Below are 12553 nucleotides of genomic sequence, written 5' to 3' on the forward strand. Positions count from 1 at the left end.
TTTCTATTTTTTACTAGCTTCAAAATTTAGAAAAGTTTCAAACTGTGGAAAAAAAAAAAAAAATTAGTGCCAACATTATGATCCTTACAAAATCAAACCAAACCAAACAGACAAATATTCAAGGGATACCTTTGTGCTATAAATAAATGCTACATAGGGCCAGACTGAGAGATGATTCCCACTGAGGAATATATATAAGCAAATGCTTAACATTAAGTACATGCTCAAGATATAAATCCTTTTAAAATTAGTGGGATTTGAACACAAATACAAGTGTTATTCTGAGCAGAAGGAAAAGCTATTTACATATGTACAGAAGTGCTTTTCCCACACTGGGGCAAAAGTCATTAAAATGACCCCCATCTCATGAAGGTATTGTGGCATTCAAAGATTGTGCATGCTTGTGGGATGATATCTGTCTATATGTGCTCATAGCCTTCAGTTTCGAACCATCACTCTTCCACTGCTCTGCACATTTCCCTGACTTTTATCAGAAAAGGTTCTTAAGGAGAGGAAGATGAGTCTTCTCCTGACCCTGATTGGTGGCTTGTGAGGCTTCGGAAACATTGACGGCTAGTTGACCACTAAAGGAATTCACTCCCATCATTCCTGCATGGACTGATGTGTTAGCAAGGGCAGGGAGCTGGTTGTGATTGCGGGGGACACTGTAGAGTGCTTCTGCGATGTCTGCTGCTCTTTTCAGGATTATTTCCTAAAGGATAAGAAGGAGGGAAAAAAGAATAAATGTGACTCTGATAAACGTTTTCTTACATACTAAAATGAAACATTTCCGCATCCAAAGGCAAAACCCAGATGCTTTTCTTTCTAAACCAGTTGGCTGATAGCTAATGTTTGTAAGATCTGCTGCCTTCGTGATAAATCCTGACATCTGTGGTTAGAGAGTTGGAAGTTTCAGTCCCAGCGGCCACACTTCTGTATAACAAGACCAGCTGGCAGAATGGGGCTGGAGCCCAGACTTACTCCACCTTAGAGCTATCTTTAGCATAAGAGTGAAAAATTACTACGGGTGGGGAAACATAATGCATGTCATTGCCCATATTACACAGTATCTGGTGAAAGTGGGCAAATGCCTCCAGGGTTAATAACACATTGCTTTTACAAGCACTAAAATCATATTCTTTAAAAAAAGAAAACAAGCAAATTAAACCCCACTCCAGATATAGAATTATCCTCTATATTTATTCTTGTCTCATCCTGTAGTATCATATAGCTTTAGCCCCTGATCTATCTATACATCTAAGAAATAGCCATGTTTTAGAATTACTGAAGTAGAATGCATTTACCTGGTTATTATGTGGCATACCATAGAGTGCTTCTACTAAATCAGCAGCCCTCTTAAGTATTACTTCCTGTCAATATAAAAACAGATTCATTCCTCTGAGTTCAATAAACAGCTTAGGGGGGAAAACAAATATTAGAATCTTTTATACTCTTCTATTAGTTGCATCATGTTTTGTGTTGTTTATTTTTTTCTTCTTCCCACCAGGTACACCTTAATTGCAACAACTCTCAGCAGCCACTGCATGGTGTTAAATCACTAGTTCATCCTATTCACACACAAGCTTAATCAAGTCAAAAGGTGAGAATCATTGGTGCTGCAAAATAAAATACATCACTCAATAGTCTCTACCATCTGCACTATAAACCACTCATCAGTTTATTGCAGAATACAATCCTGAGGTCATTTACTAGATTACTGCAATCAATGTCATTCAGAGTACGTTATGAATCCCTTCAATGTGTTTATTTTATTCTTAATTGCATACTGCAGGAATTGTGACCTTACCCAGCAGGCCACATTCAAAAGATATCCAATCAGTTTTATGCTACTGGTAATGTAACCTCTCAACTTCTGTGGTTTGTATCCTGATGTGATGGGTCAGGGTAGGATCTATGTACATAAAATGATACACAAGAAGAAAACATATGCACTATGAGAGAATGGCCCAGAATGGTGTAGTGTTTCCCAGAGAAATTCTCTGCTTGGACAGCAGAATTTAAAACAGTCTGTGATTGTTTCTCCCTTTTGGTCATTTTCTTTTTTCTCCATCTTCCTATTTGCTCCTTTTCACTTAATATTTCTTAGAGTATTTTAAACTGGTATTCAAGAATAGCATTTCCTAGCATTTCCTATGTTCTTACATTTTAGTGTGGAAAAATTTCCTTGAACAATCCTGATCAATACAAAATGTAAAGATACATTGCAGAATTAACACAGAATTTTTTTTCCCTGTTCTTTCAGTGCATTTAGCAGATTCCCAATTGCTAGATCAAACCCAGTTGAGACTGTCCTTTGAGTAAAACAACCTATTTTTGTAACTCTCAGCCCCTAAGTATTGCTCTAATATACCAACACGATGCTATTCACCAAGGTATATTTCTGCAAGTAGCTTACAAAAATAGTACCAGCTCTAAGGATTTTACAGTTTTCTACAAAGTTAAACTTTTAAACTTAAAATATTTTACACAATAGCCATATTTTATACCAAAAAGAAACAGTAATGCTCAATTTTCATATACTGTAGACTCTGATCAGAAAATAGAGATATAATTGCGTTCATTTTGCTGTCACCATAACCTCTTCAAAAATCCTTGAACAACTCTTCAAATGACAAGCTTTTAGATGCATATTAGCATTTTTTTCAATTTTAAATTCTCTATAATATAAGATAAAATAGTTGTCATACTGCAGTAACTACTTATGACATATATAATGTCCTAAATTCAAAAATGAGATGGAGGATTTTTGTACTCCCAGTAAACATATAGGCTTGCCTTCTGCTGCACACACCCCTCTCACAGAACACACATTCAAATTATTTTCCACATATGAAGTGAGATGTAATACATAATTGATGGATTTTTAAATCAGTACATTTGAAACAGATTCTGAGGAGTTAAGTTGCTACAGACTATTTCTGTTGGGTTTTGGGGTTTTGTGTGCTTTTCTTTGGTTGTTGTTGTTGTTTGGTTTTAGGGGGCTTTCTTTTTTTTTTCTTCCTGTTTCAGGTGGTTGTTTTGGGGTTTTTTTCTGTAGCTTGACCACAACTGTTAGCAGCATAAGCATAATCAGGGACAGACAAACTACAAAGAATATTTAGGTACAATCAATCCCTATTGCTTTACCACAATCATCAAGACACTGAGTTGTCCTTTTTGCCTCTTACCGAAGATGCAAACTAGAGAACAGAGATGTTACTGAAAAATGTTATCTTTTTAAATCCATGATTTTAGCTGGAAAATTACTGCACAGGTGTTTGACTTTGCAAACTAGGATTTATTTCAGTTCATTAGAAATTGTTTGCACTATGTATTTCACTGATGAAAAATTAAAGTGTGTTACAGAGACCACAGACTGCTTTGGAATATTGTTAACCTAAGCTATCATTATGCCAAACTACTAGGAAAAAAAAAAAAAAATGGAAAAAAAAAAAGAAGTTTAGTCATTTCTGTTCTGCCTAACTAATCATAGTTATTTATGTAATGCTGAGCTAAAAACCTTAGAATCCATCTAAAAGAGATTGAAGACCATATTAAAAAATGAGGTAATTACATGGAATCTTACAGCCGCTCTACCTAATATCAAATATATTCCAGTTCTTAAACATTGGAAGTTCTTAGATGCCATATTATATTGCATATAAATAAAACTAATTGTCATGATGGTTTATTGAAATCTGCTTGACAAGTAGCATTCAATTTTTCTAGCTAGTCAATGGTTTCAACATCTTCAGAGTCTGTAAATTTGAGTTTAATACTTTAATAATATTTTCACACAATAAAAGCATTTCTGATTTATGACATTTTCAGATCATACAAAGTAGATGTTACACAAAAACTCCTGTGTTAAATAGTGGTATCTGCTATTCCAGATCTGACTGTAGTTCTTATAGATGCAAACTAGCTTTAACAGTACGCAATAAAATGCTACTACAGGCATGCTCAAGATATTAACTTCTTGTTTTCTGAATGCATTTTAAACCTTTTGCAGCTCTGCTTAAATTACCACAGAAGCTACTGTTACAATTTCACATACAAAGGAGCCCCAAAAGTCCTCTATAAGTTAGAGCAACAGACCTTGCAAGGTGCTTGGATTGCAGTGACCAGAAAATTGTTCTCACCTCCATGTCATTACGCTCACAGTGAAGCAGCCCCCGAGCATGTTTGTGTTCGGGATCTAATATATTGCCTTTCAATCAGAGCTGAGAGCCACTGAACACATAGACAGAACATGACGAGCAGGTCAGGAAAGCAATAAAGATTTTACAGAGCTGTCCAAGGTGCTAAATTTACTCAATAATGGGTTTGGCACCATAGTGTTAACCTCTCATTTACTACCAGTTTGAGGGACTAAATTGAAGTAGCTGACTTCATTTACCTTGAAATGTATATTTTATGACATTATGTAAGTAGATTGAAAGGGCACTGCAGTTTTAACAATTTAAAGGCTAGAGCATGTTTAAGATGAAGCTCGAATATTTATTGTATATTGCACTTAAACTATATTGTATATTAAAATGCATTGATTAAATTTGTAAAAGGTATTATAAAAAAGGACAGCCAATATAAAAGATCTATGCCTTTTAAAATCCAATTGATACTGCATGTAACCACTGCAATAGTGATAGATAAACTGATAGATAGATGGACAGAGCAGCAGACAGACATATCAAAAAGTGAGTGAAACTCACATTCTATAAAAAGAAATCTCTGTGTAAGCTCAAGGTCTGTTATTCCAGATATTCTTTTGTTCAGACAAATTTTTCTTTGCCTTCATCTCAGAAGCCTACATTTTCATAGCAGTAAGTGGGCATCATGTAAGGTCCTTCCAATTGAATATGCAAGTAGAAATACTTCCTGAGACAGAGTTTGACTAAAGCTAATATCTAATTTATGGGAGCATTTGTCAAGAAAGATCCACTCTTCTATTAATGCTAAAAATCTGACAGTTTTTGGTTTAGAATAAAGGACTTTGCAGCATTTAGTTAGAACTAAAATGAGGGTCTTATTGTCTTGCATTTTATTTCAAATGAGCATCATTTTATTTCTATAAAAATAACAACTGAGCAAATATTGGAAAACAGAAAGATTACTTTAGTGATTAAGTATCATGCATCAGAACTCTGCTTTCATGCAGCTGCACACCATGTATCCAGAGTCCATTTTTATTCCAACCTGAAGCTGGTTTTTGATGAGGGATTTTTCTTTTTCAATTTTTGAAATAGGAATGTAATTAAATACTTCAATTAGATTTTCCTCCTTAAAGTAAAGGTGTTTACACAAGCAAAAAAGGGGACTGGGTAGTGAAGTCTGCTGCAACTTTGGATATTGCAAAATTACTGTGGGAAAGATTATACAAATCATACCAGAATGACCGGGCTTCTGAAACACAACAACTGAAATTCAGATTGAATCCACTTCTGACAGAACACACCTTGAACCAACATTACAGCAACTTTGCATGTTTTGTTTGTGGCATGCATTCCCTTCAGAAGGAAATTCGTTAAGATCACGAAACTTGCATTTGAAATTTTTATCATGATGAAAACATTTTGTGTCAAGTTTCATCATGGTAAACACATTTTGTGCCAGCTTTAAAAAGGATGGGATATTTCTTCTGTTGACATCTGCTTACTTTTTATTCAGCAGCTAGTGAAAAAAATCCAGTCTGTGTCCCAAAAGGGCTGTGAGTCTAGTCAGCTAAAGGGTTTCTAGAGTTATACTGAGTTATTTGGCTTAAGTAACTAAATTACATAATGTTCAAGGTACTTGTTAAATCTAAATGAATTTTGTCAAGAAGCTGACCACAATATATAATACTCATCAGCCACATACTGTATTATTGAGACTATCAAAGGATTTATGTACTTGTGGAGGGCGAGGGGGGGAAGCTGTTCTAGCATACTCTGAGGCATTTATCTTATGTGTTGTCTAGATATCATATCACCTTCTAATGCTCTTTAGCATTGTAATACAAGAAAGAGCTCATTCATCTTCTGAGAGGGTACTTAGGGATGATGATGTCATTCATACTTCCTTGACTCTTATGTCTGACCTCCTGGCTCTGCCTTCTAACTTCCTACTTTCATGGCTACTTGCAACAAAAAAACCTCTTCTGCAGAGTCAAGCATCAGACTCCGGTTGCCTTTTTCACCTTGGAGAGGTCACATTCCAAAATTTCAAGTGAAAAATCACAATAATTTCTGCTTGAACTTGTCCTTTGTTCTTCAGTGGGTGAAGTTATAAATGTGCTACTTAAGGAGATGTGTTAGAACTAACTTTTATACTTAAAATTCTTGTATGCATTGTATTTTAAAAGATAGAGATAAAATTGTGAACACCTGTTAAGAGTGCAATGGCAAAACCAACATTTTGATAGAGAGCCATTTAGAAGGATCTAAAATGTCAGCCATCTAGCTTAGTATACGAGAGCTTCAGCCTGTCCAGAACCTCCCATTTCTCCGCATCTACACTGAGCACTGCATTATTGTATCATTTTCAGCAATTATAGTTTTACAAAGACTCATAAAAGCTATTCAAAATGTAAAGATCCTCCATTTACTGTAAAACTGAGGGAACTATGCCAGCCTAATGGAAAGTATAAAATAACAGGCCCATTTCACTAAAAAGATATTTGTACTCACACAAAGATGAAAACTTCTCTAGCAAATAAACAACTGAATTGTTTCCATATATTATAATTGAATCAGACTGAAGAAGTAAACACCATACAGATATTACAAAGACAGGAAGGCAAAATGAGAGAGAAAGACAACATACTTCACTTGAGGGGTAAAAACCAAAAAAGCTTCTTAACTCTGCCTATAGGATGGAAGTGCACTGAATTCCTGTCACTGAATTTCAGTGGCAATTTGCAGAAAGTAAGTCTACAGTGGGAGCTAGAACCTTAGCTTTTCCCAGCCATTGTAGGCTCATCAGCCTCCACACCCAAACTGAAAATCACTGCCTAAATCTACAGCACTAAAAACAGTCATGCATGACCTTACCACCTGCTCCACAATGAGCCAACCTTATAAATAAAATATAGAAAGCCTATATGAGGCATCAGAAAGAACAAACACTGAAGTGCAAACGCAAGCAGGCATCTAGCCATAAACATTGCGAATCGATGATTAAAACACCTCTTAACCACAAAGGTGATAAAAAGCACAGCAATAGGGAAAACACACCTTATTCAAGCAGCCTCTATTGCAAATACCGCTGACAAAAGAAAGAACAAAATTATGATGATCACCTGTAAATCTGTCCTTGAAAGTCTCCCATCTTACCCCCGTTATCCTCCTGCTAATATGGTGTGCTTAAATACTAAAAAAAGGTATCAGCCTCCTTTTTTAATCTAGACTACTCATACTGCCAGTCTTCATTTCCATAAATGATGGGCACATAACAATGGCAAGAGAATTAGTAGCTAGCACAGATGTGTACTTCATCTAGATACACAGTAGCATTGAATAAACTAGCATTAGTATAGTCACATTGGAATAACTCTTCAAATAAACTGACATTTGAGAGTCTGGATGCTCCCACCATATTATCATCAACTGAAGCATCTGGCAAGTAATTCGGGTGGTTTTGTTCCTAAAAGCTCTGGAAGTTCTCTGCTAATGTTAGGTCTCTAAGTCAAAGGGAGAGCAGATAGTAAGAGCAGATATGCAGAACAAAAATCACTCTGCCAGTGCTTAAACTTGGGGGGGGGACTTTGTCTGACAGTGGTTACATGACTCACATCTATGTCTGTAAAATTTTGATTCTTCTAAGTATGTTTACAGTATGTCTTGCCCCACTGTCATTAAGAAATCAATATTATGGTAATTCTCAGCATTTCCCATAGGTTGTCATGCAAGCTCTCACTGTGAGGATCTAAGGACAGATCCCCTCAGTTTGAAACATAGCGAGATCACGAAAGGAAACACATTTTTCATGCTGTACAAAAGGCTGCAGTATTTATTCCAGCATGTAAAGCCACTTCTTCTGCAAATACTTTTCCTTAGTTATGCAATCCTATCTTTCATACTATGCTCAGTTTGTCAGACCCAGTGAACCATCAGAAGACAAAATAAATTAAATAAAACTAGATCATGAATGGTTAAGCCCACATAAACTCAATTCAATGGCTAACAAAAGTCATCAACTTCCTTTACAGAAATTCCTCTATCCCACCAGTTTACAGTGACTCATACTATTCCCATCTATCTAGACAACAAAAAAGATTATTACTGATTTATCCATGAACATATAAGCAAAGAAATGATAACATTAGATTCCTTTTTTCTATCTGACATCAAATGTTTGCCACAATGACCTGAAAGCACATTTTGCAGTCTAAATTTCCCTTACATGCCACAGCTACCTTCAGTCTCTGGGCAAACTCTACAGAGACATGTACAAAGCAATTTCAGACAGGAACCTCAGGCATTTCTTTTTGAAAATTTACCCCAAACTATTTGTACCAGCAACTACAGTACTTTGAAGCAGATGTTCATTATTGAGATTAATGAGCTTTTAGGTTTGGGTTTGGGGTTTTTTTAGGTTTTGCACATGTAAGATTTTCTGATAGTTCTTCCTCTGCTCTTCATAGTGTTAGCGTTCCTATTTCTTGAAAACAGCTGCAGATGAGAGTTGCAAGAAAAAAAAAAGTTATTACTCTAAGTCTTCTCCTGACCATTTTATACCCATATATTTTTGGAAAATTGTCAAAATCCCCTTATGGAAAAAGAAGAATGTTTTGAATTATTTGAAGGGTCTGGACTTAAGTAAACTTAAAAAGAATCCGGAAAAATGAACAAAGACACTAAATTCTGAGATCGTTGTTCAAAGAGACTGCACAGGCTACTCTAGAATCTTTATTCCATGGATCACATTTTTGCGCCCATTAAAAAAATTCTCTGGCATATTGGGGATTAAAAAAGATTAAATGTGGCTTGCAATTTTGTGTGTGGCACAAGGTAGATATCCAATTATATATTTGTAAGAGTGGAAAACATTTTATTTGGCTGATCCTTGTTTTCTATCATTTGCATGCACAAAGACTTTGCAAACACAGGTCAAGTTGTATGACTTTTAAATTGTTCTCCCATTAGGTCAAATCTAGAATATACTGTAGAATATACTGGGTGGCATAATTCACATGACTGCATTTAAATCTAGAGAGATATATAATTATGCTTGGTATTGCAAAGCAAGAATGTCTGCTGAGTTAAATCAGCAGAGTTATCCAGCAATTAAAGTACAAATTGTACATATGTATTTTGTCCATTTAATTTTCAGAGTTGGTCGTTATTAATGTATTTACACATGTAAATATCTAAGTGTGCCAAACTATCTATTTTCTATATAAAACAAGTGTTCACTTACACAATTTAAGACTCATTGCATTTTCTTTTAATGAAGGGGGAAAAAAAATCCAACAAATCAGAACAGAAAAAAAACAAAATAAAACAAACAAAAAACCCCAACAACCCCCCCCCCCCCCCCCCAAATCAGCATATCATTAAGATCCATGAAACTGTCACTTTTCTGGATTACATGCTTCAGGTAGGTAGGAAGTGTTAATAGTTTGAAAATGAGAGTTCAAGTTACTTTTAATAGCAGGAGGAAACCTGAAAAAGTAAGACACATTGAAATTCTGACCTACAATGATATTCCACTATGTTCTGTAAAGAGTGAGTGCATAAAAATGTTGAAATAGAGACTGGAATAACATTGGTAGGTTTTAGTATTACAGTTAAAACACTGCTCAGCCATAACCCCTACAAATGACTACTTTCACTTACATTTTATCATCGGCATAATTAAAAGAAGTCTTTTGAAAGGGGCATTCTCATTACAAGGAAGGACCACTTCAGACCCAATTGAAATGAAAAGGGAGACCATAGATTAGGTGTAGATACCAAGTGGTAATTTCTAGGGAAGCATAAAATGCCAACTGTGTAACAACTATATTTTATAACTATGTGTACAAAGGACTTACAGTATTTTATTGTACAAAGAGGCTTTGGCTCAGAAAGCTACTTCAGTGAAGTGTCTGCTAGCACATATCGTACAAAATTATCAGCTTTCTTCTCAGAAACAAAAGATATTTTCTTACTAATACTATTATTTTAAACTTAAAGCCTTCAAAATTCTGCTGAAATTATCCAAAGCAAGTATAAATGTTGAATAACATGTATTTAAGAAATTAAATTTATCCAGCATTTCACAGAGATAACATTATCTTTCTGTGTACATCTCTATGATGTAAAAGCAGACATACCATTTTATACAATCTAGGGCTTCTTTTTCAGTGGCGAGTGAAAAGACCATCACTGTCACTACACCAGCATTATTTATGGAAGTGCTTCCATACGGCCACTGATTTTTCAAAATACATAAATATTTCAGTAACTTTTTGGTCATCAAGAACTCTGAGCTCTCAACCTAGTTTAAGGCTAAAAAAATTAAAGACAATTCAGATTACCAAAATATTATTTCTTTTGAATTTATTAAAAAGATACTTTTAGACACATTTTATTTGCCAGAAACTCACATCCGAAAAATTAATCACCTCTATTCCGTAAAATGTTAGTACTTCAAGAGGCAAGATGCTATGTCTAGATGAAATTATGAATATAGCATTATTAGTAAAGATAGTTAAGTCATCTTAAAGAACAAAATTATCAGAGTTAAATTCCAAAATTTTTGTATTTTAGGTCTCTTGTAATATATGAACAAACAAAAAGTGCTACACGTATGTGGCACTGCTTTAAAAAATGTTCGTGTGTTTTGTTTTCATTTTCCTTTCAGCAAACATATCATTTGTCATCTATAGTTACAGATATATTCCAAAGCATTCTTTGAAATAAATTCAAAACACATACCCGTGTTTATACAAGTAGCATGACATTATATGCTGTTGTACATAGAGGACATTTCAGTCCAATTGAGTTATATCAACATAAGTTACATGATTGACTTTTACAATAGAAAGAAAAGGTTGTACTCAACTGTTATTGCCTCAATGGAAAAAAAAAAAAAATCAATGAAAGCAAAATGAACAAGAGATTTTGTCTGAGTTGCAGTTAATACTACTGAAGAGCTATGGATATTAAAAGGTCAAGAAATAAATTAGTCCAAGTGTTATGAAATGAATGATTTGGCTTATAATTGTATTGAGTGCAAATTGCTCACTGCCTATTAGACCAGGTAATTTTTAACCATGGTGCCTCAATTACTGTTCCATAAGCAATAATATAGTTGTAAGAGCCACTGGTTCGATCGAGTGACCTATGAGACGCACCAGGACAGCTGACTTTGCTATGATGGATCACTGAGCCTGATCTCCAAATGGTGCCAAACCTTCCCTTCTGTGAGGAGATCTCATAAAAGAAACATTACTGCTTGATTCATTTTACCAAAATGTTCAAGTTTTTTAGTGTCAGCAGTTGAGTATAGATTGTGAAGCTCTGTACTTCTTAGAAGAATTATGACAACAGGCACCTATTGCGCTTCCAGCACTCTCTGCTAAATAGCATCATGATGGTTAGGAGGATGCTTTTTCTGCTACTCAATTGGACTGTGTTGAGAGAAATACATGGCAATCACATTTTACATCACTACGTAAACACCTGCATAACACCTAAAACTAGGCTAGAAATGGAAACTGTAGGTGAGATTACAGACATTACTTCACTTCCGCAATGCCCTGCATTCAAAGATCTCAAAGCACTACTTTAATGGGAACAAATTAAACTTCACAACACATTTCCTAGGGAAAATATTCTCTCTCCTCCATCTTCATCAGGGACAGCCTTATAGTATAGCTGTTTGGTTTAAGTCACAATGGTCTATGATTAAAACCAAGGCAAGTTTTGTAGGGTGAGGTAATACCTTTTATTAGACCTACTGCTATAGGCAAGAAAAGGTACAGTCAGCACGTGGAAACCAAAGCATGGGCACCCAAAAATCTTGTCTGTTTTATTTTTCTAGTTATATCTGTTAGTCTAGTATACAGTATTACCATTGCCTACAAATTCTGATAGCCTTAAACAGGGAAAATAGATTAATCTGATATTGCTTTTATGCTATGAAGTAGCATACATGGCACTTCATGAGGAGGAAAGGCAGCAGCTGCATTTCCCTATTGCTCCTAAGGGAATGGTGTTCCCTCTGAGCCAGGGCTCAAAATATGGCAATAAAGGTCTCACCACACTTCCCACAGGACTGGGCCTTAAAGGATTGCAACTACACAGTAACTACACATATCTGCTCTCTGCCCATGTATAAAATAAACTGAAGATGTAAATGTGAATTATCAAATAATCTGTGCAGAAGGAACCACAATAATAAAAGCCTAATTAGAATAGATTGTACCACATGCAACCAAATCCTGTTTATATTGTCACTCTGCTATATTTTTGATAAATCACTACATTCAAACAGTCTACTTGGAGGGTGATTTTCCATTTCATCTCTCCATTGAGCAAAAAGTGCCACATGACTAGATTCTGAATTTCAATTTCACCAGCATACAGTT

The 12553-nt window shown here is 35.2% G+C and overlaps 1 protein-coding gene across 9 annotated transcripts in view; it reads right to left on the reverse strand.

The window, feature by feature from the left end:
• Nucleotides 1-12553, reverse strand: part of EBF1 (EBF transcription factor 1) — a 279371-nt gene that overhangs the window by 10812 nt on the left and 256006 nt on the right. For all 9 annotated transcript variants that reach the window (XM_062607528.1, XM_062607527.1, XM_062607526.1 and 6 more), the window contains exons 12-13: nucleotides 1305-1370; nucleotides 535-712 (exon numbers count right to left, since the gene is read on the reverse strand). In XM_062607528.1, the coding sequence (XP_062463512.1) occupies nucleotides 535-712; nucleotides 1305-1370 (244 nt within the window). The remainder of the gene's footprint in view (nucleotides 1-534; nucleotides 713-1304; nucleotides 1371-12553) is intronic.

The sequence above is a fragment of the Pezoporus occidentalis genome, unplaced genomic scaffold, assembly GCF_034315485.1.
Source record: "Pezoporus occidentalis ecotype Australia unplaced genomic scaffold, CSIRO_AGI_Poc_V1 ctg124, whole genome shotgun sequence".
NCBI classification, from domain to species: Eukaryota; Metazoa; Chordata; class Aves; order Psittaciformes; family Psittacidae; genus Pezoporus; species Pezoporus occidentalis.